Below are 27,524 nucleotides of genomic sequence, written 5' to 3' on the forward strand. Positions count from 1 at the left end.
AGTTGTCTTGTGATAATATTTCCCAAATTTTTATATATCGTAATGTGTGATTTGCGATAATTGAAATTATTCTTGCATTAATTTTTAACCCCCTTTTTTTGTTATTTTATGTTAGTTTCTTTATTAAAATATGTATTAATTCTGTAATTTGCTGACCACATGTTTTTGAGTTTTTGACCTGAGAAATTGTTATTGAAAAGCGCCATTTCTTTTTTTTTATATTAATTGCTGTGATTATTGTAAAATTTTTCTTTAGTGTTGTGTTATTATATGTCGCGATAAATTTGATGTAGATTATATTTAAAATGGCTCTTAGGGTAAATCTATAATCGTTGAATGTCGGGATATTTTGAAAATTTTGTGAAACCAAAATGAAATCTTTTTTTTAATAAATTGTTATTTATCTTGTTTTAAGTGTAATTTGTGACTTTCTCGAACCCCCCTTCTCGGTCTAAGCTAGCGGCAATTTTCCCGAAATTGATCGTGGTCTTTAATCAGATAATTGAATTTTAGATAAATTTGCTATATTTTTTTTGTCTTGTTTTTATTCTATAATTGGAATCTAGTTCTGTTTGTGTTATAGAATATTACTCTTTTTTATTTTGAGATTTGTCCCAAGAAAGGACTGGCGCCCAACAAATTAATTTTTTTTTGAAGGACCATATTAATTTCCGGATATTAATTGTAAGGACTAAAAGACTTTGGCTTTTATTGTTTATTATTATTCTAATGTTTGTTTATTTATCATTCTAATAATTGTTTATTTATTTGTAATTGTTTATTAATATTTATTTTTTTTAAACTCCAAATTTTATTTTATTATTATTTATCTTTTTTTTATTTATTTAAGGAAAAAGTCCGTTACAAATTTTGGCGCCCAACGTGGGGCAATGCCGAAGTAGAAAGTCACATTTTCTTAAAATAATTATGTCATTTTTTTACTATTTCAACGATTATGGAATTATTTAGATGGTTTTCTCTGGTCAAGAATTTACTATAAAATATGTCTAATAAATTTTAATTTCAGGATTCCTTGAGAGTTTATATTTTTGTGTTATGTTTTGAAAATTTATTCTATAATTGATTTCTTTGTTCCCATTGTGTTTGCTGATAAGCAGTCCCATGTTTACAATTAATATTGAAATAATATCTTTTAATAATACTTTTATATCTGCGCTGAAATAAAATTTTATTTTATTTAATTTAAAAATTATTTTTTTTTAATTTGTTTAAACTTTTAAAACGCGGATTAAATAATTTATTTTTAATTTTTTTTACTCGAAGCAAATAATTTTTTTTAGAATTCAAAATGAACCAATACGGAAGGTCTTGGATAGACAATTTAAATTCAAGAGAATTAGAAATTGAACTGACGAATAGAGGATTACCAATACCAGGTACTGCTGATGAAAGAAGACGACGCTTACGTCATTATGAGCGTACTTCTCGAAATATAGGAGAAAACATACCCGAAGAAACACAGAATGTTTCTGATTTTAATTTACCCCCTAACCCGAGTTTGACCGGCGATCAAACAATAATTCCAAATTTAAATGCGCCTTTTGAACAAAATATTCGTATGTCTACCGCGTCAGCTTTAAGCCCCGATACTCAAAATAATCAATCTTTAAACGATGTTCGCAACAATCAAGCAGATGGTGCTGCTTCTATTGCTGCTCAGGAAAATAGAGTTCTACGAGAAATAAACCCCAATATCAATGATGATATTCAACGAAACCAAAGTTTAGGTGCCATTTCTCGACAACCAACCGCGAATAATAATAACGTTCAGGTTAGCAATCGTGATCCGCAAATGACTTTAAATTCTGTATCTCACGTTCATGCAGATTCAACTATTCAAAATCGAACCGTTCTCGCGAATAGACAAACAGATTCTGATACACTCCCACCCATATACGAGTCACTGCCACCGACGCAACATTATTCAGGACGTTTTCGACAAGATGAAGTTTATTATTATCAACGTCCTTCACAGTCTTATAGAAATAACGATAACATTCGATTACAGAGAAATTTGGATACTCATATGAATGAATCATTACATCGAAATTATTATGAACGTCCTCTAGTTTATAACGAGTATAACAGAATTCGAGATCCAACATTAAATAGAGAAACGAGATTAACAAATGATTTTGAAAGAAATTTTAGTAGAATGTCCATTCGAGAAGCAGGAAGTAGAAGAGCGGTCAATTATCAAGACGATCTAAGAAATGAAAATACAACTCCCCCTCAAAATTTAAATCGAGAAATCGATGAACGACCTCGAGTTCAATTTAATTATGACATCCCATTCAATCAAGAAAGACCTTTAAGTAGGAGTCATGAGCAGTTTAACCCTAACTATCAAGAACCTTTCAATCGTCGTAATCGCTTGAATCCTACAGCTCAGGCATATGAAATAATGCGAAAATGGGATCTGAAATTCTCAGGAGCACGCAGGGAAGATCCCGATGTGTTTATAAAAAGAATAATAAAAGGAAGAACAATGATTTTTGTAGAAGACGAAGATCTTCTAAACCTCCTGCCATTTTTCCTCACAGGAATTGCCGCTAGATGGTATGACGTATATAGGAATCGTTGGTTTTATTTTGAAGATTTTGCGAGAGATTTCAGAAATCGGTTCAGTGATCCTGATTTTCAGTTCGAGTTGATGCAGGATATATACCGAAGAACACAAGGAGAACAAGAACCCGTTGCAGATTATTTAACATGCATGCTCGTCATGTTCGACAGGTTATCACCGAGATTGACCGAATATGAGGAAATCAATTTCGCTCACAGAAATCTGTTACCCCGTTTACACCTTATTATTCCTCGCACAAATATACGAGACTTCGCACACTTTGAACAAATAGCAGTTGCTGCTGAAAAATCATTCCGCGTTGCTCGATCATATTCAGCACCCCCAAAACCCGAGAGTTGTTTACTCCCTGATCTTGCATATAGAGGATCGAATGTGAAACTTCAACCAAAAAGGACAAACGAAACGAATACGAGACGAGAATATCTTAAACAAATGGAAGAAGATTCTGAAGAAGAAGAAGAAGGAAGTGAGTTAGAAGAATTACTAATGGTCAAACAGTCCCCTAAAAATTCGAAAACCTCAACAAATAACTCCATAAAAGATAAAAATAAGTCTTTTGAATCTACAACAATAAACCCTAAAGAAAAATCAAAGAAAGAGTCTTCATCAAAAGAAGAATCAGATTCTAAAGATATTCCCAATAAACAAGTTAAAATCACATGTTGGAACTGTGACCAATTGGGACACCGCCATCAAGATTGTACAGAAGCTAAAAATATAATTTGTTATGGATGTGGTAAGAAAGATATAATCAAACCCAAATGTCCCAATTGCTCGGGAAAAGATTAAATGGATCGTTAAAAGAGGTCGGAACGGTCCAGAAAATATCAAAACGATCTCAGGAATCAAAAATTAAAGATAAACCTGGATATGTCCCAGAAGAACAAATTAAACCTGGAAATGTCCCAGAAGAACAAGATAAACCTGGATATGTCCCAGAAGAACAAATTAAACCTGGATATGTCCCAGAAGAACAAATTAAACCTGGATATGTCCCAGAAGAACAAGATAAACCTGGATATGTCCAAGAAGAACAAATTAAACCTGGATATGTCCCAGAAGAACAAATTAAACCTGGAAATGTCCCAGAAGAACAAATTAAACCTGGAGATGTCCCGGAAGAACAAAATAAACCTAAAGAAGTCCCAGCAGAGCTAAATAAACTTGGAAATACCCTTTATCGTTCGTTAGAAAGAAAAGAAATAAAGATACCTAAGGGAAAAAGACCTACAATTAATAAAGTCGAAATAAAGTGCTTGAATTTGGAAACTGATATATCTGAAATTAATGGAGTGTATAGTCCAAAAGATCTTGATGTTTTTATCTATTGTGAATCTAATCGTTATTATATTGATGAAAAGGATATTGAGAAAATTAAGAATAATAGGAATTTTATTCTTAAAAATAATGTCATTTCAGAAACTAATTCACTACAAGAGAGTAGGCCTCTTAATAATAACCCTTGCAATAACGATCCTTTCGAAAATAAGCCACAGGATAAAGGAACTAGTGTAAATGATTTTGTTAATAAAATATCTGACAGTTGTTTCAATTTAGCAGATTTAAACTATCCTTTTTCGGCACCTACGGGTCCCGAACCCTTGCTATATGTCACTGTTCTTGTGAATGATCACGCTATAAAAGCTCTAATAGATTGTGGAGCGTTGAGAACTTTTATAGGCCCTCTATGTTTAGAGATGTTAAAAGAATTAAACTTTTCAGTCACAGAAAAGGTCGGTAAGGTTCAGTTAGCAAATGGTGAGTTGTTAACAGTGTCAAAAGAGATAGTATTACCCGTGGAACTAAATGGAAAATCAAAACCTTTGAAAGTACGCGTGTTAGATTCTTTAACAGAACCTTTGGTTCTCGGATTAGATTTTCTTAAATATTACAAAATCCAAGCTGACTTTACAACCCGTACTTGGAGCTATAAAGGTAAATCTAAGAAAATCTATAATTTTGAATCTAGAGAGCTGGTTGTAGAAAACTGTGCCGGATTAATGGAACTCAATGCCTCTCAAAGAGGAACATTAGAAAAATTCCTGAAAGAAAATCTGCCGGAAATTCCTGATAAACCTGGCCTTACAAGTTTAACAATGCATGTAATAGATGTTGGCGATAATAAACCAGTCAAACAACGATGTTATATTGTTTCACCGAAGGTCCTAGAAGCCACTGTTTCAGAACTCGAACAAATGTTAGCCGATAAAGTTATCGAACCCTCGCAAAGTGATTGGTCAAATTTGATAGTTATGGTTAAGAAACCTAACGGAGAATATAGATTTTGTCTAGATTTTCGAGTCCTTAATTCCCTTACTGTAAAAGACACTTATCCTCTACCTCAGATGGACGCCATCTTGAGTAAATTAAGGAAAGCTCGTTATATCTCAAAAATTGATCTCCACAAAGGATTTTGGCAAATACCTCTTTCGGAGGAAAGTAAAGCCAAAACTGCCTTTGCTATTCCTGGTCGTGGATTGTTTCAATTCAATAGGATGCCTTTTGGTTTAACAAATGCCCCTGCTACATTTCAACGCTTGATAGATAAACTAATTGACGCTAAAATGGAACCCTATTGTTTCGCTTACCTAGACGACATAATAATAGTGACAGAAACTTTTGAGGAACATCTTGTCTGGTTGAAAGAAGTCCTAGACAGATTAAAAACAGCTGGTTTGAAAATCAACCCGAACAAATGTGAGTTTGTTGTCCCACAAGTACGATATCTTGGGTTTATAGTAAATGAGAGAGGTTTATTAGTCGATCCTGATAAGATCGCTCCTATTCAAGATTATCCTGCCCCTAGAAACGTAAAAGAACTTCGTCGCTTCCTCGGAATGTCCGGTTGGTACCGCAGATTCATTCCCCAATATGCAACTATAGCATCTCCACTTAATAAATTATTAGGTAAAAAGCAACATTGGCAATGGACGGAAAACCAACAAGATGCCTTTGAAAATATTCGAAAATATCTCGCGGTTGCCCCTGTTCTTTCCAGACCTGACTTTAACCATCCCTTCGAACTTCAAACAGATGCCAGTGAAGTAGGTCTTGGCGCAGTATTGACACAAAAGATAAATGGGATTGAACATGTCATCTCATACGCAAGTAGAACCTTATCAGCAGCCGAACAACATTATACTACAACAGAAAAAGAGTGCCTTGCCGTTATCTGGTCCATTCAGAAATTTAGAGCATACCTTGAGGGCTATCATTTTACCGTGATAACCGATCATAGCAGTCTTAGATGGCTCCATAATCTGAAAAATCCTACCGGTCGATTAGCAAGATGGGCTCTAGGCTTACTTGAATACGATTTTGTAATCATACATCGCAAAGGAGCACTGCATCATGTTCCCGATGCCCTTTCACGAATTCCTATAACACGTACTGATGACGAAAAAGTTATTCCTGAGGAAACACTTTACAAAATTGAAGAGACTGATAATTCTTGGTATACTCGACGTTATCTTTCAGTAACAGAGTTTCCCGGACGTTTCCCTAATTGGAAGATTTCCGACGGCAAATTATATTATCACCGTCCAGACCCTGCTATTTCAACCTTGGTTGAAGACTTAAATGCTTGGAAATTAGTCCCAACTGAAAAAGAAAGACAACAGATTTTACAAAATGCACATGATGACCCTCAGTCAGGACATTTAGGTACCCAAAAGACATACATAAGGATAGCCACCGATTACTATTGGCCCGGATGCTATCGTGAAGTCGCGAAATATGTTCGATTCTGTGAAATCTGCCAGTCCTGTAAAGTTGATCAGTCGGTACCCGCAGGCCTTATGGGTCAAAGGATAATAGAGCAGCCTTGGTCTGTCGTAGCAGCCGACATCATGGGGCCATTTCCCCCGAGTCGTGCTGGATTCAAGTATATCCTTGTTCTTCAAGATCTTTTCACGAAGTGGATTGAGGTTAAATCTCTCAGGAATGCCACAGGAAAATTAATCTCAGACGTTCTACGGGATACAATTCTCAATCGCTGGGGTACTCCAAAAGTACTGCTAACCGATAATGGAACTGAATTCATCAACAACGTCCTTCGCTCTCTAGCTCAAGAATACGGAATTTACCATTCAACAACGCCACCCTATCATCCACAGGCAAACCCAGTAGAACGAGTCAACCGAGTTTTAAAAACAATGCTAATCTCGTTTATATCAGATGATCACCGTGACTGGGACAAATATTTAGGAGAATTCCGATTTGCCTATAATACAGCTATTCACGATTCCCTTAAAGTTTCCCCTGCCTTCCTTAATTTCGGCCGTCATCCAATACCAATGCATGAGTCACGAAACAAATCAACAGAGTCCCCTGATATTAATCAACAAGATCCTAGTTTATGGGAAGAGAGAATGAAAAAGCTCCAAATAATGAAAGACTGGGTGATAGAAAATATGGATAAAGCTTACCAAAAACAATCCCGATATTATGATCAACATCATCGTCTTGTAAAATATTCCGTGGGAGACTTAGTTCTCACTCGCTGTCGAGTGTTGTCCTCGAAAGTTAAAAATATTACCTCTAAATTAAGTCCTAAATTTGTTGGACCCTATAAAGTTTCTAAAATACGTTCCCCAAATGTTGTTGAATTAAGTGATTTGTCCCTTAAACCAATGGGTAAATTCCATATTAAAGACCTTAAACCTTTTCTATGTACTAATTATGATTCTGATTCGTAGATTTGGCTGTTTCGTGGTGCCCTGACCTCGATATTATGGATTCATTGGAATCTCAAGACGCCCCTACTCTGCGTATCGCAGTCATAGCCCTGAAGGAGATGATTGATGACCTACATGTCCAGCTAAATAAATGTAGAGAGAGGGAGAAACAATTCCCTAGTCTTCTACGGGAGGCTTCAGATTGTGTGACGGAAAGAGAGACAGAAGTCGGCAAACTATTACTGCGTGTCAACGAGTTGGAACGCACATTGGAAGAATATCGGCAACCTGTCGATTTGAATTTATCATGGACCGAAGACGACGTAGACCGTAATTTCAGACAACCTAGCTGGCAGTATATGAAACCCTATATAAAAATTCTTGAGAGGATTGATGAGTTGTACCCCGGTTTGACCCATGCCCTAAAATCTGCTGCTACAGCAGAACAAAAATATTATTACGAACAAAACGTAATAGTGGCAGAGACTGTAGTCCGATCCTATTTCAGTCAAACTCCAGGAGGTCCACCCATCGTTGAAAAGAATCATGTCGAGGTCCAGACAGAAATCCCCTTTCCTGTAGAACTGACCTAGGAACCCGTAACTTCAACTAACCAACTTCCTGTAGAACTGTCCCAGGAACCCTCTATTTCGTCCGACATAGTAGATGTTATAAATATCGATGATGAAATAGATATCGAATCAAACTCCAGTTGTTCCTTTAGCATTATCCCCGAATCCGATAAAGTTGACGATTCTTCCATTAATAGTACTTTCACTATTATCCCTGATGCGCAAATTTCAATGTCCATGGAAGAAAACCCAGAAAATATCGACGTAAAAGACGCGTCGACTATCTCTGAAGATAGAATTATAGACCCCGTAATGAATTTCTCCTTAGATTCAGATTTTGAAGAACCATCTTCTATCAATACTGAACAAATTGAATTCCCGAATGATGTCGACCTCGAGAATTCACAAAATATCCCCAACGACCAATCACAAGATATCCTTGTCCTAGATGAGGAATCTTCACTATTTGATGACCCTGACGTAGAATTATTGATTAATACTGATTCCCAAAAATCACAAACAATTCCTACTCCACCCGATACTAATAACAACTCAAACCCTTCGTTAAATAGACCCAGACCTTTAACTTACTTAGAAAGACCTCACCCAATATTAAAGGAAAATTTTGTCAGTCCTAGACCCAAGTCCACACAAAGAAAACCCTCAGGCCGTCTTCCGTCACCTCCCCGTGAAAGACACTCGTCACAATCCCCAAAGTCACAACCGAATCGTTTTCAGTCGCCGAGAAACATTCGATTCCCGGAAAAGTCCGAAAAACGCCGTGAACGCCGTGGATTCTCTGAAACTACCAAAACTCTCCCTTCGCTACTGAGGTTAAAAGTGAAACAACCCCAGAATGTTTCAAAAGATCTAATTGACTGGCTTCGCCGTAGCCCCCGTCCTGGCTGTTGGAATTGTGATAGCCGTAATCATCGCCATAAAAATTGTCCCTACTATTGTCCCCCAGATCGACATTTTTGCCGTCAGTGTGGAAATGTCAAACCAAGATTTGAGGAATGTCAAGGATGTAAAATGTCCAAACAATTAAAAAATCAAACCCCTCGTCGTTAATAAAATTGTCAAAATTATATATTTACATGAAACTATTATAATAGAGATTTAATTTTTTACTAAAATGTAAGCTATATTTTTCTATTAATAAATAGATAATTAAATTTGTATAATCACAAAGTATAATTAATTTTGTAGCTAGTTAACCTTACCCCTATAAAGAATTTATTTCAGCGCTATTCAAATCAAGATGTTTATATAAAAAAAAAAAAAAATTTATTTCATAATTTAATTTTAAATATATTCAAAGTAAAATTCGGCTTTTCTCTTTCTTATATCCTATATAGTTCTTTAGATTTTATTTTATTGGGAATTTAAAAATACTCTCAAGGAATCCTCACAAGTGAAATCGGTAAGAACCAATCCAAATATCTATTATTTTATTTTGTCGACATTGACGCTGAGAATGCGTGATAGTACTTGGCTGGTTGAACCGCTTGCCTTCGCAAGAGGCCGTTTTCGGCCTTCTTAAGGAGGGGAGTGTTGTGACGTGGCACAATTTTTTGTAAACAAAAATCTATTTTTTTTTACGTAAATAAATCTTTAGTCACTACGATTGCCGAGGACTGCCGCAATTTCTCAGGTCATGGTCGAAATATTTGTTTATAAAAACTTTGTTATTAATTTACTTGAATTTCCCTATATGTAACGTGCCGAGCCAAATTCAAAAGCAGAGAAGTTTCCCGGTTCCGGTTCAGCTGTTTGGAATTAGTCAATGCACATTTGTTCTATCCGTCCCAGATTTGTCAATTATTTGAAATTAAAGTTATTCTAATAGTTTTTCCTTCTTTTATTATCGTAGTGTTTGATCTACGATAATTCTGGTCCCTTTTATAGCAAAGTTGTCTTGTGATAAATTCTTCCCATCGTTAATGTTTAATTATTGTAGTGTGTGATCTATGGTAATTTTGTCCTATTATCATAAAGTTGTCTTGTGATAATATTTCCCAAATTTTTATATATCGTAATGTGTGATTTGCGATAATTGAAATTATTCTTGCATTAATTTTTAACCCCCTTTTTTTGTTATTTTATGTTAGTTTCTTTATTAAAATATGTATTAATTCTGTAATTTGCTGACCACATGTTTTTGAGTTTTTGACCTGAGAAATTGTTATTGAAAAGCGCCATTTCTTTTTTTTTATATTAATTGCTGTGATTATTGTAAAATTTTTCTTTAGTGTTGTGTTATTATATGTCGCGATAAATTTGATGTAGATTATATTTAAAATGGCTCTTAGGGTAAATCTATAATCGTTGAATGTCGGGATATTTTGAAAATTTTGTGAAACCAAAATGAAATCTTTTTTTTAATAAATTGTTATTTATCTTGTTTTAAGTGTAATTTGTGACTTTCTCGAACCCCCCTTCTCGGTCTAAGCTAGCGGCAATTTTCCCGAAATTGATCGTGGTCTTTAATCAGATAATTGAATTTTAGATAAATTTGCTATATTTTTTTTGTCTTGTTTTTATTCTATAATTGGAATCTAGTTCTGTTTGTGTTATAGAATATTACTCTTTTTTATTTTGAGATTTGTCCCAAGAAAGGACTGGCGCCCAACAAATTAATTTTTTTTTGAAGGACCATATTAATTTCCGGATATTAATTGTAAGGACTAAAAGACTTTGGCTTTTATTGTTTATTATTATTCTAATGTTTGTTTATTTATCATTCTAATAATTGTTTATTTATTTGTAATTGTTTATTAATATTTATTTTTTTTAAACTCCAAATTTTATTTTATTATTATTTATCTTTTTTTTATTTATTTAAGGAAAAAGTCCGTTACAGTGCATAAGAATACATATAAAATACATTCTTGTGTTTATTTTGAATTTTACGCAAGCAGAAATTACGATGCGTTGTATCTGAAGTGTAATACTGTAAGTTCTGCTTTGCAGACGCTCAATTTTCGATTTATAATTTAATCATACTTATGATAAATAAATAATAAAAATAATAATTATCGGATTTCGATTAATATTTTGAAAAATTATTTAACATACACACACATATGTTTCTTAACCTAAAACTTGATTTATTTTATTTTATAAATAATAATAAATTGACTTTAAGAATTAAAGTCTTTTTAGTTTGAAAGTGTTTATTTATGAAAAACAATTGTTTTAGTACTATTTTAAATTGAATGATTGAACAAGCTTACCTGAAGTGAAGTTCAATCCAAATTGTATGAGCTGCCTCGTCCGAAAAGATCAATTACGTAGTATCGTTAGTTACCGTTTGTTCTGCCACACTTTTTCCAATTTAAGGGTTTTTTGGCGCCATTTTCATATAGGTGTCGCCCGTGTTAGACTTCCGTTTCCTAGTCATTATATTTTAGAGTTTTGGTGTGAATCATTTTTTCTTTGGGTTTTTTTTAAAAAAATAAATTTTTATTTTTTGGGTTTGGGAGGGGTTGATCTTTTCGGACGAGGCAGCTCATACAATTTGGATTGAACTTCACTTCAGGTAAGCTTGTTCAATCATTCAATCGTATTTCACTGCCTCGTCCTCAATATCAATTACGTAGATGTTCAGAGCTTAAAATGATTCACTCTCTTGTTTGTTATGAAAAAATAATAAACATATGTTTTTTATTGTTATTAATATGTTATAGGTAAATTTGTTATATTAAAGTAAATAAATAGCCCTCTATTTTTGAGTATTATCAATTATAGCCGTTGAAAATGATGTTTTTTCGACGATTGGCCGGTTATAGAATTTCGCGAATACTGTCGAGGTAGGAGTCCAACCTACGGCTTTTCGGATGGTTTCGATGTTTACCCCTTTCCTTAGGGCTGCGGAGGATGCTGCGTGCCTCGTGCTGTGGGTCGTGAAGACTTCTGTGTCGATTCCACTTGCTTTAAGGGTATCCTTTATCCACCTGCTTATGGTTTGTTTGGTAGCTTCTCGGTGCGGTTTTTTATATGTGATAAAGAGCTTCCCTTTTCTTGGGTTCTCCCTTATTGGATCAGTTTTTTCCAGATACGACTTGATTGCTGCTACGGGGCACAGTTCCTCTTCGTTATTAAATGCGTTTAACTCAATGAAGGGCTGATATTTACTTCTGCCTGTTGTTTTTGTCTTTGCTGTTATTTTTATTTGAATCGAATTTTTTGTTATATTCGTATTTTGAATCTCTATCGCTGCTATGGTCTGTACCCTGTGTGCTGTTGTTATCGCTAACAGGGAGGCTAGTTTCTTTGTGAGATTTTCTAAACTTAGGTCTTTATTTTGGCCTAATGATTTTATGTAGTTTAAAACTAGTTGGGGGTCCCATGTGACATCGTACTTAGGTTTTTGGTGGATTTATAGACGCTGCTCCTTTGAAATATCTTGATATTACTGGATCTTTACCTAGATCATTATTGGTGAGTAAAGATATTGCTCCTCTATATATGTTTAGAGTACTGTATGAAACTTTTGATTTCTGAATATTTGTGAAAAATTTTAGTGCCTCTGGTGTATTAGTTTCGTAGGGGGAGATTTCGTTTTCTTGAGTCTGTTGACACCATAATTTTAATGGTTCTTCATATTGTCTGAGGGTTCCTTCCGAAATAGATGCTATTATTACATATGTTGCGTCTTCCGACGCTCCTCTTAGCTCGAATGCCCTCCGAATAATAATGCAGCCACCAGGGAAAGGCTCTCGTGCAGTGGATGTGTTTTCCTATAAGGGCAAAACAATAATTTATTATTGGGCTTAAAGATAATTGGTTCTGAGACTATCAGGGACATAAAAAGGGGGTACTATGGATGAGATGGCCATAATGGCACTACAACTACCCCTTTTGCTTTGTCTGACTTAATTTTTTGAAGGGTTTGTAAAATCAGACAAAATGGAGATTTCTTTAAAGCGATAAATTTCTCTCTTTCTAACTGCTTTGTGTACAACCATCCGTACGGAATTGCTGGGCATGCCGCAGCCAATGTACCTAGGAATTGACCTAATTCTCGTATTTTAAATTGTTTGTTTTTTAGAAATTGGGCGGCTAGTTTTTCTATTCTTTCTCTTTTTTCTGGTGGAAGTTCAATAGTGAAGGATTTGCTATTTAAGAGAAAACCTAAATAATTACACTTTTTTCTTGGTTCTAATTTACTTTTTTCTAAATTAATAATAAAGCCTAGGGAATCTAATAAGTCTTTTTACATTTCTTTTACATTCTGCTTCTGACCTAGCAATTATCAGTATGTCATCTAAATAGATTACCAGCACGATTCCCATTTCTCTAAGTTTTTGTATTACTGCTTTCATTATTTTTGTAAACAGATATGGGGCAGTGCATAGACCGAAGGGGAGAGATGTAAATTCATAAAATTTTCCTTCAAAGGTAAATCCTAAGAATTTTCTATGTTTTTTGTACACTGAGATATGTAGATAGCCATCTTTCAGTTCTATGGTAGCAAAGTAGCAGTCTGGAATTACTAGTCTGAGAGCTGTCTTTATATCCTCCATCTTAAAGTGTTGAGGGATAATAAATTTATTTAAGCCTTTAAGGTTTAAAATAAATCTATCCTCTCCATTTGACTTTTTTCTCAAAAAATATGGTGAGAGAAATTGATTTTTGATGGGTTTACAGGGGACAACAGCATTTTTATTTACTAGTTTTTTGACTCCTTTTTCTACGTTTGTAAGGTTTTGTTTTTGAATGTTGGGTTGATAAGCATTTTCATTTTGTATAGGTATCTCTTCAAAAGGTACCTTATACCCTGTGACGCAATTTAAAATAAATCGGTCTGACGTCATTTTTTCCCAGCGTTTTTTAAAATAAATTAATCGACCACCTACATAGCTTACCTTTAGTAATTTTTCTGATAATTCCGTTTCTGACGTTGAGTGTGCCCCCCCTCCCGGAACTCGAATTGTTCCTCCTCGGAGGGCCTTTCCAGTTTAAATGGTCCGTTCTGGTTTTTTGTAACCTTCCATCAGATTGAGTGTAGGACGGTTTTTTCTTAGTGAATTTTTCGGTTGGTTTGGTCAGCTCTTTTCCCACTTTCTCAGCTTCTTTTAATTTTTCGGGAAACTTTTCTCCGAACAGGTATTGATCAATTGGTGCACTGTCTGCGACGGTTTTCAATTTTTGATCTCTACCAGAAGTGATAAAGTATCTTCTAGTGTTGGATATTCCGTGGTGCAGGTCTGTTAATATTTTGCCTATATCACTCAGGATGGATATTGCTTCGGTCACTAAATTTTTTAGTTCGTCGTCACTTTTCTCTCCGGCAGATTGAAAAGCTAAAAGTTTTGTCAGTGCTTTTCCCGTAGCGCTTAGAGCTGCTCAGAGCTGATTTTGTGAGATTACCTGATATTGATCCTTTTTTGTACCAGTTGTACCTATTGTGATTTTTAGAGGTTAGATGAGTCGGAATGACGATCGTTATAAATTTGTTTTGAAGTTATTTATTTAGATTTGAATTTAAATGTGGTACAGTATGATAAATAAGTAAAGAATTAAGTAAACCAATTGTATATAAAAAAGGAACTAAGAAAACACTTTGAAATAAAGTAAAAGACGAGTGGGCGTTTTTACGAGGTTTTTTACTTTGGGCTTTCGTCGCCATACTGGCTTTTTTCCCCTCTTACCGTCCAAATGTTCACTCCTGCCTCATAAGTCCCAGAACCCCGCACTTTATTAATTCAAACCACTAAATGTCAATATTTCTTTAAAAAACAAACGAAATTCATAAAATAACAAATTAAAGTAATCAAAAATGTCTGTGCGAACATAACACCTATTATGTTTTTTAGTTCCGGGTTTAGGTTAGGAGCCTCCATGGCTGTGCAGTTTTCTGCAGGCGGGTACTTGTCTATGAGTTCTTTACGAATTTCTTTTGACAGCCCCTGTTGAATGATTTTTTGCCATACATGTGCTAAAGTTCTATTTATTGGGTCGCTAGTTTTTATTTTTTCGAGGGGGTCTCCCCCTAGGTGTTTTAAATCTACTTCGTCTATATTTATTGAATCGTCTGTGTTTTTTGGTTCATTTTTGTTTCGATCATTGACCTCTTTTCTTTGCGTCGGTGACTTGGATGACTCGCCTCGAGAGCGATGTTCTTTTTCACGGACGTCAGCGGGTCGATCTCCATTTTTCGTTTTTCTCGGATCACGCCTTCCGCTTCGCCTTTCGGGTTCGGCGCTATAGCGGGACGTATCTCGTGAATGTCGATAATTAATGGGATCCGTCGAAGAATATGAGCTGTTGAATGTTCCTCTACGTGAACTCTCTTTGCTCTTATATTTAAATTTGTTGGACCTTAGTTGAGATCTACTTCGCCTATGTTTGTCAATCGGACTGCGTGAACGCGACCTTGATGCTTGGGAGACGCCACTACTAGTTTTCGAACTTTGTGTTGCACTAGAGCTGTCACTTGATGAAGAGTAATCTCTTCTCTTTTTAATTTTCTTCTTTAGCTTTTTTAGCTTTTTTAATAATTTTTTGGATTCACTTCCCATTTTTATAGAGATTTTTTAAAAGGTTTTTTATCCGCGTGATGTGAACAGAACGCACACAACTAACGTAATGACTAGGAAACGGAAGTCTAACACGGGCGACACCTATATGAAAGTGGCGCCAAAAAACCCTTGAATTTGAAATAGTGTAGCAGAACAGACGGTAACTAACGATACTACGTAATAGATCTTGAGGACGAGGCAGTGAAATACAATTAAATAATCATTTGTTATTTATCTATAATTCATAGTTAAACATTTACTCAAAATGAAACTGACGTTGTTCATTTTGATATTTTTTCACTGAAAACTCAAAATGAATAGGAGCGTTATCATTTTTGCTGCATATCAAAATGAGTATGATTTCGTACTCATTTTGAGTACAGTATTTTTCTGTGTTATATATACATATAAATTTTTAATTTTGACTAAATTATTTATTTATTAATTTAAATTTATTAATAATAATAATTATTATTATTTATTATTCTATAATAATAAAAAATAATAAATTTCATATAATAATAATAATAAATATATATATATATATAATAACTAAATAAATAAATATAAAATTGAAATAATTTTTAAAAATTATTTATTTATTTATTTAAATTTTTCTTTGCAATATTTTTATTTTTATTATAGTTAATTAAAAATTTATATATTTCAAATAATAAATATTATTTATTATTATATAATTATTATAAAATCCACTTATTATTAATTGTTGATATATATATAGTCAAAATTTCATTAATACTTTTGCAATAAAAAATTGTTTAACAGTTTGATGAAGTAAAATCTATGTTGGAGCTAAAACTATTTCATCTCCGTACCTTTTTGACAAATCACAGCTCCTGTATAAATTTTTCAGGATTATATTTGTCCAAACCTGATTTTAAATTACTTAACAAATTATAAACTAGCACTAAGAAAATCAGCAACACCTAAAATTGAGGACATTTTTATAAAATCCTCTAAAATCAAAAATTAACCAAAAGGTCATTTTCAGGAGAATCAATATATATTAATTAATTTTTTTGATAAATAAATAATAAAAAATGTATTAAAAATAATTTAATTAAAAAATAAATATATTTAATAATAATTTAAATGTTTTATCATTTTATTCAAAGGTAAATTATAATTTTTTTTCATTTTTATATTAAATAATCGAAATTTTATTTATTAATATAGTATGGAACCCTAAAAATGCATTTTTTATTTTCAGCTCCAGTTTTCTTTTCTGTGTCGGATTCAAAGAACATAAAAAAAATTGATGCTCAAAAAATGAGCATACAAAATTTAAGAAAAGAATTAAAAAAAATAATAAAAATAAATAATGAGGAAAATCCACAAAAAAAAAAATTAACTAGATGGTTATAAATTTGTTGTAAATTATAAATTTGTTGTTGAAGTTCAAAATTTGAAAAAATAATTTTATTAATTAATAAAATAACATAAAATATTTAATATAATTTAAAATTGTTAATAAAATAAAAGTTTTTTTGGAAATTTACGTGTCAACTAATTTTAAACCGCCTAAAGAATTATTTATCACATTTCCAATTCATATAAATATTTATAAAAAATAATATTTATTAAAAAATTCACAATTATTGTATGTAAAATTAAAAAATTAATTATTAATATTAATACCTATGAAAAATGTTGTTATTTAAAATGTTATAAACAAGTTTTATTTAATTACATTTTCATTTATTTATTTTTTATTTTAATAATTATCTAATACATAAAAAATAATTTAATTATTAACATAAAATTTTATTAACAATTAATAATTAATTAAATTAAATTTTCATAATATAATATTAATTAATTTTTTAAGTAATAACATGTACTAAATATATCTGCGCGCTAAAGCGCGCGTATATTTTGCTAGTTATTTATTATTTCTGAATAAATAAATAAACAATGTACATTATAAATAATATTAAAACACTTTGTATGGATAAATTTAAGATGTCAAAAAACCTTAAGTCGATACGATTTTAAAAATTATGAAAAAATCAATTTGAAAATGCAAAAGGTACCGAGGTACCTCGTCAGTCCCATGAAGATTAAGAAATGTATTTCAAATTTTAGTAAATATTTACGAACTTCAACATAATTTATAGTAGTTATACTAAATCTTTACTGAAATTTAATATATTTTATATCTTTTTTCCAGTTTGACACGTTTTCCCTAAATTGAAAAGTATTTACGAAATTTTGTTATATATTTTCTTTCAGTGTAGAATTAAAAAATTAAGGATTGTGAGAAATAGAAATAGCTAATTTTTGTTGATGGTATGTGAGCAATTCCACGTGAGATTGAGGGGTCTATCTTCCGATTCTTTCTATACTACGTTTTTGGGTAGAGGTTATGGGTCTAATTGAGTAAAAAAAAATTTTGAAAAAAATATTTATTATTTTTTGAGATATTTGCATTAAAAAATAAGTGCAACTTTTGTTTTCAATTACTCATAACTTTTTCACATTTAGTCCTAGAAAAAAGTTTCCTAAAGGTTTCTTGCTCAAAAAATATTGAAGTTTAAGAAAAAAAAATTAATTTTAAAAAATTAAAATTTTTTAATTTATTTACCCGTGTAGAAAAGTGATGTGGGCCCCCAGTGGGGGCCCTTATGGATCGCCCTCATGCCATGAGGGGCGCATATGGATGATCCATAGGGGCCCCTCATGGAAACGACATGCTCATCGATGAGGGCGCCCGCATGGGCGATCCATGAGGGTGCCCCTACGGGCGCCCTTATGGGCCCTCACGTTTGCCCTCATCTTGCCCTCAAGTTTGCCATAATGTTTTTTAATCAATAATATTAATAATAAAAGTTAATTAATAATAAATAAGCTTAAGTTATGAATAAATAACATATTTATTTAATAATTATTCAATTTTAAATTAAATTCTTACTCAAATTGAATTTATTAATTAACGTTCTAATTAATTAACTGTCGGATATAATTAAAAGTAATAATAAATTAATTAATTAAAAAATTAAAAAATATGTAATTTATGCATACTATTAACGGATATTTTCATTTTTCAATTAATTCATACATAGAATTAATGATTAAACGCAAACCTGAGAAATAAATAAATCTAACGCATGGGGGGAATCGAACCTACGACCTACGGACTATGAGTCTAACGCTTTACCAACTACGCTACGCACGCTACTTCAAAACGAATGCTAACTTCTTGATGCTATTTAAACTTCAAAAATACCTAACAAAGAAAAGTGCTTAACATCATTTAGTTAAAGTTAAGATATTAAATTATATTTTCCAATCAAATGAAATTTATAAAATATAATTAATTATATGCTTTATGATTATTATCATGAATCATCTCAGGTGAATTTTCAAAAAAGTGTAAATATATTTTTATTAAAAACGCGTTTTTCGTTGTTCTGAATCATTATAAACATTAATTTTTTGGTGATAAAAAAATATTTGATTTTTGGACTTAGAAAATTTTGCTAATCGATCATGAGGGCGATCCATGCGGGCCCCTACGGTGGCCCTCATCTATTTTGCCATAAGTGTGAGTGTTATTTTCAAAAAAGTGTAAATATATTTTTATTAAAAACGCGTTTTTCGTTGTTCTGAATCATTATAAACATTAATTTTTTGGTGATAAAAAAATATTTGATTTTTGGACTTAGAAAATTTTGCTAATCGATCATGAGGGCGATCCATGCGGGGCCCCTCATGGATTCGCCATATGGATCAGCCCTCATGGGCCCCCGCCGGGGGCCCCGAACTCTTGAGGGCAAGATCGTGGCTTTTTCCACACGGGTAGGTATTTATTTAAAAAATATAATTTGTTTTTAAATTTTAAACTTATTATCGGGCTCCGTTTATTTAGCGGGGGTTCCCAACCTTCTCGGTTTTAGTAATACTTAATATTTTTTTTGACACAGAATTAGATGACCTTTCAAATAGACACATAACCTCTACCCAAAAACGTAGTATAGAAGGAATCGGAGGATAGACCCCTCAATCTCACTTGGAATTGCTCATATATTTTACATAATTAACATGAAATTTTAGATGGTTAAAAGTTGAACAATTTTTGAATAATTGCGCAAATTACAAAACCCATAAAATCTCCCGGATTAATTTTTCAGTCCCGGCTTTCTCCCGGTTCTCCGGGTTGGCTGGCCACCCTGATTATCATATGAATCTTATTTATTCTTTTATTATTAATTTACGAAATCAATTAGGAACTATAATTTCAAACTTATATTATAAAATATTTTTATTAGCGTGTTAAAAAATCGAAATGTTAGTAGTAAATTATTTAAAACAAAATATTTAAATTTATTTCATATATGGTCTTTTATATGTATTATTTAGAAGAAGAAGAAAAATATTTATTGCATTTTTATAAAATAGTATAAACAGATATTATTATAATAATAAAAAATATCTGTGATTTTGACACGTTTTTGTCAATTTTATTTAATAAAATTACAAATAGCATATTTCGTAAAATATTTAAATTGAATTTAAAAAAATTTAATTTACTTTTTAATTTTAATTAATTAAAGTGAATTAAATTAATTTACTTTTTAATTATAATCAATTAAAATTAATTCAATTAGGGTCAGTTGGGGTAAATGGGGACAAAAGGTTTTGGACCTTAATTTACAGTTTTAAAATTAAGTTCAACGTCAATATTTTAACCTCAGATCACCTGCAAGAGGTTTTGAGTATTGCCAAGCTTTTATATTGACAATTGGCAGCAAGATTATTCAAGTTATCGCTCAATGTATAAAAACTTAAAAATCAAAGTCAAACTGTTTCAGTATTTTGTCTCGCATTTTAAAAAAACAGATTTACAAATCATACCAAATTTGAATTTTTGTCAATTTGGTTAATAATGACAAGCTGTCCCCAATTACCCTAAGAATTCAAATTTTTGGGGTAAATGGGGACAGCTTGTCATTATTAATCAAATTAACAAAATTCAAAAATTCAAGTGAATTTCTGTTATGGGAGTCATAAGGAATAAGAAAAAAATTTGGTATGATTTTTAAGTCTGTTTTTTTTCAAATGCGAGACAAAATACTAAAATAAAAAAAAATAAAAGAAGCTTAATTGGTTCATCTATTATATATGTACTACAAATTTTTTTCAAGTTTTTTCATCTCTTAATACAGTTATATACTTAAGGAAACTTTTTTCTTAAAACTTTCTTAGAAACTATGCTGTCCCCATTTACCCCAAATTTTATGAAATTTTCTAAATTTTGGGGTAAATGGGTACAGTCAGTTTCATGCGTTTAAAGCTTATCTAAATTTTTTTCTGCTGCATAAAATTAATCCTGGGAATGTAAATAATTAAAAAAGAATAAACCCGCAAATATAACCTTTTAAAGGAAGAAACTTACGTAATTTGTGCAAAAAAGCGATTTTGTCCCCATTTACCCCAACTGACCCTAATTTAATTTGTAATTTTAATTCAATTTAAAACTAAAATAAAAAAGAATATAAATTAATAATTAATTTTTTATTACATATTTTACTAAAAATTATAATTTTTTAATACATTTTCCTGAAATGTGTCAGAAAATTATAACATTATTAAATTAATTTTATCAATATCATTTTTCAAAATTTTTAATAATAAATTTATTATTAAAGTAATATTTATTAATTATTATTTATTATTATGAATCTTTGATGAATATACTATTATATATAGTATTTATACTACTTTCCAATTTCGCCCTTTTTCTATACTTAACCTACAAGAAGCAACGTTGCCAAGTTTTGTGTTGCGTATCTTCTAATTGTCAAAATGCTGTGTTTTTTTAAGGGGAATAACTCATGAGAAAAAAATTTTTCGATTTTTTTTTGCTTTTTTACAATTCTCAATGTCTCTAGAGTACACATCAAAAATGTTATGACGAAATTTAGCTTCTATTAAAAGTTATGGTACAATTTATGTACATATGTTGAAAAAAATGTTACTGCATTTTTATGAAATTTAGTATCTTAACGTTTTCGGGGTCGCTGATTACGATCTAGTCTACATAATTTAATAGTCCTATACTTCCGGAAGAAAACGCACCAAAGTTAACTTAAAAATATTGATTTTGGTATAGATGATAATTTTTTTTGGATTTATATAATTTAGTCAAGATGTTAGTTGTTTTTGGTAAAAATACACATTTTATTTTTAAAATTCTTAATTAAATGAGCTTTCGCCCGTCAACGTCGGGCCTCATCAGATTTAAATACTGAAATTAAATTTACATTTTTTGAGTTTGTTATAAAAATAAAATTTAATTAAATTGATAAACATAACATAAGATAACATAAGTTATTAACAAAACAGAATACCACGTTAAAAATAGTTTCGATTTTATTAAACAAATTGAAAATAAAAAAATTACACCTAATTGTAGATTAATTTCATTAGAAGCAAAATTACTTTTTACTAATATTCCTAAATCATTGATATTAAAATGTGTAAAGTTAAAATGGCGTGAAATTAGACAACATACCAAACTTCCTGATAACGTCTTCTTGGATATCTTAGAGTTTTGTATTGACAATGCCTATTGTTCTTTTAACAGAGAATTTTATAAGCAGATTTTTGGAACACCTATGGGTTCACCTATGTCGGGCATCATAGCTGACCTTGTAATGGAAAAATTAGAATCAGATGTTTTAAAAAAATTAAGATTTCCATATTATTTTTATCGCCGATATGTTGATGATATTTTTGTCATTGTTGAGGAAAATAACATTAACAATTTACTTACTGCTTTTAACAAATATAATGAAAATATACAATTTACTATAGAAATTGAAAATAATCATTCTATTAATTTTCTTGATGTCACAATCATTAGAGAGAATGATTTTATGATCACCAACTGGTATCACAAGGATACCTTTTCTGGCAGATACGTTAATTTTAATTCAAACGTATCTGAAAAAGATAAGATATTTATAGTATACGGTCTGGTGGACAGAGCAGTTAGACTCTCTAATGTTAAATTTTATGAACAAAATTAAAATTTTGTTTTTAATACTCTTAAAGAAAACAATTATCCCTCATCTTTTTTATCAAAACATATAAATATTAGATTTGAAAAACTCTTCTCTACAATTGAACTTCAAAAAACACCGTTCGACACAAGTAATATTATTGCTTTACCTTTTGTAAATGAATTAAAATCTTTTTTTGAAAACATTTACAGAGACTATGATGTTAAAGTCGTTTTCTCTTATGAAAAAGATCCCTTTAAAGCTTTTTCAAAAAATAAAGATATTACAAATTTTCAATATAGTTATCACGTTGTTTATAATATTCCATGTCAATGTGGAGCCTGTTATATTGGTGAAACAAGTAATTACATTAAAGACAGAATCTATCAATATAAAAGAGACTGCAGACTTGATAACAGAAGTACTGCTTTGGTCATTCAGGCACATGACCAAGATCACAACTTCCAATTTGAAAATACTGAAATTATTTGCACAGAATTGAATCACAAAAAAGACTATTTAAAGAGATGTTTCACATTTTAAGAAATAGTAATTCAATTATTAAAAAAACTGACTTAACATCTTTAAATCAAATATACCACTCTCTTATTGTAAATACTAATTAATATTGGTTATAATATAATAATATGATGATAGTATAGTAGTATGGTATTTCAACATTGATTGTATTATAATTAATAATATAATTGATGTTAATGCTGCTATTATTGATGTTTAATTATTATTATTATTGATATTGTTATTTTAATTTAATTTTGATTCAAACGCACTAAAGTGATATAGTAGATCCCACAGTTATCAACTCATGTGAACATTATAGATTTTACATCATTAATCATACCCATAAATGATAAAGTAGGTTTTTAATTTTTTAACAAATTTAATTTCTTTTAAACTTATATTAGTATCCGTTGAAACACGTGTCTTGTAGAACAATATCGACACATAAACATCATACCACATAATTTAAATTATATTTGGTTTCACGGAAGCACTCCCTTTTTGGGAAAATTATTTTTCTAATAGAATTTTTTATTATTTTTTTATTTTAAATTATTAAATGAGAGTGGAATCCATATTGGTGAGTTTGAGGTTATGTTTATCAATTTAATTAAATATTATTTTTATAACAAACGCAAAAAATGTAAATTTAATTTCAGTATTTAAATCTGATGAGGCCCGACGTTGACGGGCGAAAGCTCATTTAATTAAGAATTTTAAAAATAAAATGTGGATTTTTACCAAAAACAACTAACATCTTGACTACAATATTGATTTTGTTTAAAGATATGAAGGATTTAACAATAAAGCAAAAAAAGCGTACTTAAACCACTACATTAGTACCTTAACTTTAAGATATTTTTTGGTTTTAAATGACTGGGGAGTGCGCTAGGTCTGCAACCGCAGGGCGCCTCAAAATTGAAGCGCCGACTATGACTATACAAAAATAAAAAAATTTTTTTTTTTTTAATACTACAAATTATACTTTTCAATACGCAAAAAGTCTTTTTAAATTTTATAATTAACTAAGCGAGAAAAAAATGTTGAATTTTGACATATTTTGCACACTTCTCAAGACTAATACCCCTTTAACAAAATAATTAATTTTGAGTTTCCTAGGTAAGGTCTGATCAATTTTTAGGGTTTCGTGGCCCAGGGCCGAAAGCCTTATAGTTTCACTTTGGTGTCCGTCCGTCGTACTCATATGGTTGCCATTGTAATAGATACCATAGTAACCGTCCGTCCATCCATCAGTCCGTCATACACTCGTTATGGTTGACATGGTAACCGTTTCCATGACAACTGTTTCCATAGCAACCGTTTCGATGACAACCATTACCATAGCAACCATAGCAATTTACAAATAATGTAATTATAAATTATTTATTATATAGGAGATTCCATGTAAGATTTCTGACGTGGAATCGCCCATATGAGGCATTTTACGTGTAATGTCCTGAGTTAAAAAATTGATTTCTCGAAAAAAAGTGAAACTTGGGGAAGTTGTTGTCCTACCTGATAGTAAAATATCCCCAAAAATTTTTTTGACTTTTTTGAAATTTTGGGGGAGATAGAGGGGGTCAATTTTATTAGTTTTCTCTGACACCGCCTACTATTTGAATTTTTTCTGTCTGTAAATGCAATAAAAAAACTTTTGGCAGGTATGTTTTTGAAGGTTTTTTCATGATCTTTCCAATGGTGAATTTCGTTTTTTAAAATTTTTGAATTTTGACCTTGATTTTCTATAATTAAACATAAATTTGCTATTTTCACTAAAATCGATGCGTTTTCTTTAAATAAATAATTGCAAACGAAAGCTGAGGTTTTTTCCGATCTGTATATAAAATTTCAGAATGCCGACTTTTTTTGTTTTCGAGATATTAAATGTCAAAAATTTTTTGTCCGCGCGCGCCAGTGTAAACAGCTACCGCGACGCGGTATGAGTCGACCGCCTCGCCGCGCGCGCGGACATAAAATCTTTGATATTTAATATCTAGAAAACAAAAAAAATCGGCATTGTGAAAATTATAAAAAAAACCTCAGCTTTCGTTTGCAATTATTTATTTAAAAAAAACGCATCGATTTTAGTGAAAATAGCAAATTTATGTTTAATTATAGAAAATCAAGGTCAAAATTCAAAAATTTTAAAAAACGAAATTCACTATTGGAAAGAGCATGAAAAAACCTTCAAAAAACATACCTGCCAAAATTTTTTTTATTGCATTTACAGACAGAAAAAATTCAAATAGTAGGCGGTGTCAGGGAAAACTAATAAAATTGAGCCCCCTCTATCTCCCCCAAAATTTCAAAAAAGTCAAAAATTTTTTTAGGGTTATTTTACTATGAGGTAGGACAACAACTTCCCCAAGTTTCACTTTTATTCGAGAAATCAATTTTTTAACTCAGGACATTACACGTAAAATGCCTCATATACAAATAACTTTTAATCTGAATTTAAAAAGCCACGAAACCATAGATGTAGGCGGTTTGCGCCTGCTTCTTTTCCTAATTTTTTGTAAGTAATTGAATATTAGTTATTTAACTTTAGGCATAAAAAGTCGCAGTAATATCTGTGTGTCAGATTTCTCGCAATTTGAAAATGAAGATCAAGAAAAAGCAATTTCACATGTAACACCGTGTTAAATGTGAAGAGAAAAAATTATTTATATCTTTTGTCACAATCAACCTAGACCTCCAAAAATTTAACTACATCTTTTTGAAACCAATATCTATCAGTATATCGAGTTTCAAAATTAACTGTTTGTTATTTCTGTTTGCGAGAGAACCTCCTTAAAACAATGTGAATTGATTTAAATATAACTGATCTTGTAAAATCTACTAGTATTCGAGTTAATTTTGTGTTTCATTTATCCCTGTGTAGGGCATTAGTACAACCACAACATTGGAACTTGAAACTTTCAACTTGGAGTCGTCAGTAGCTCGAAAGTAGGAGAACAGTCATTCCAGTACCATGGTTACGCTGAGGCCCTCGTGTATGAAAATTTTATTTATTTATTTTCTTGAAATAAAAATTAAAAAAGTGTATCAAATCATAAAAAAACTCATTAGAACAGTAATTTAAAGAAAATTATAAGATTTTACCTTTAAACCATCAATTTCCATAAATTTCTCGAACAGCGATGCATTTGTAATCAGACTTGCAATAATGAATAATGAAGCATGTATAAGAAATTTAACCATCGAATTGTCTTGATCCTGCTCAAAGTACTCTATTGCTCTCAAACAAGTTGTATAAAACACTTTAAAAAGTAAAGTCTCTTTTACATGGAAGCTTGAAGTAGGAGTAACTTTTAATAAATGTACGATAATAATTGAGCACAGTTTTGGTTCATTTGGTGTTAAAATCTCATTATAAAGCTCTAAAAACTTCCAATGATGACGCTTAAATTTGTTACACAAGTCGCAATTTTCCAGAGAAATAGAGTTTGCTTCAAGTTCCTTAAAAAGAACATGTTCTAAAAGTGTTGTGGATGGATTATAAGTTTGGCTGTTTGTTTTCTTCAAGAACCCTATGACATTGTAAATAAATGTAACTGGTGGAAAACAGCAACAAATTCCAGAATTTGTCATTACTCTCAAGAGTTTAATTTGAAAGTTTTTTTCAAATGTATGAGCTTCAGCCAGAAGAGAGATTAAAGTCTTCGAAAGGAAAGAAATGAAACATACCTAAAAAATTAATTACACTGTTAAATTTATAAATTACTACTGTCGTACCTATCTTGAAGAGGTTATTAAAGGAATGTTTGACAGCCACAAACACTTAAGGTTTTTGATTAAATATACACAGAAAAAAAGTACGTAAAATTTCAATTGACTGAGTGCTTGACTTTTCTTCGATAGCTCTAAAAATCCGTTAAATAACAGAAACCTGTCTTTAAAGAAATAAGAGTCTCACGCTTACGAAATAACCATGACTGTAACTTTAAGGTCAGGGCGCAATCAACTATTTTCTTACGTACTTTGTTTCCATGACAGTACTTTTTCTCATTATTTCGAGTAAATACTGTTTCTTAATAAAAAGCATATAAAATACTATCAAAATTTTTCCCTATCCAAAAGTCAAGCAATTTTTTTTATCAAGGTGTTTACGAGATATGAATTTTTTAAAATTTAAGAATTTTGATGATTTTTTATTTTTGAATGGTAATAATTTCCTTAAAATTGCATCAATTTTAAAAGTGTAACCTATTTTTTCCAATGTTTTTTTAATCATTGACTTTATATTGTACACTACGTTAGTCACTTTTGTTAGAGGTTATATGAAACTCAAAATTTTATAATTTATATTACATAATTCGGTTGAATTATATAACGTTTAAATTTATAGTTACGGAGTTAATTAAAACTAGAGGCAAGGAATATTTTTTGCATATTGATATATTTCTGTATTACAAACATTCTGAAAAATTTGTGGTGTTTTTTTGGAGATATCCCCGAGATTCGGAATGTTCGGCTCGCGCAATTACTAAATTAATAATTATTTTTCTTCATATTTATCAAATAATGAAAGAAATTTTCTTTCTGTTTATGATAGTCAATAAAGGTGTTTTATAGGTAATCAATAGAGATTTTCT

At 31.1% G+C, this 27,524-nt stretch overlaps 1 protein-coding gene across 6 annotated transcripts in view; it reads right to left on the minus strand.

Annotated features, from left to right (window-relative positions):
• LOC127286681 (lysosomal-trafficking regulator) overlaps positions 1-27,524 on the minus strand; it is a 179,628-nt gene that overhangs the window by 89,166 nt on the left and 62,938 nt on the right. For all 6 annotated transcript variants that reach the window (XM_051313218.1, XM_051313226.1, XM_051313209.1 and 3 more), the window contains one exon: positions 26,032-26,616. In XM_051313218.1, coding sequence (XP_051169175.1) covers positions 26,032-26,616 — 585 coding nt within the window. The remainder of the gene's footprint in view (positions 1-26,031; positions 26,617-27,524) is intronic.

This window comes from Leptopilina boulardi, unplaced genomic scaffold, assembly GCF_019393585.1.
Source record: "Leptopilina boulardi isolate dan_hultmark-lab unplaced genomic scaffold, ZJU_Lbou_2.1 LbouV2_122, whole genome shotgun sequence".
NCBI lineage: Eukaryota > Metazoa > Arthropoda > Insecta > Hymenoptera > Figitidae > Leptopilina > Leptopilina boulardi.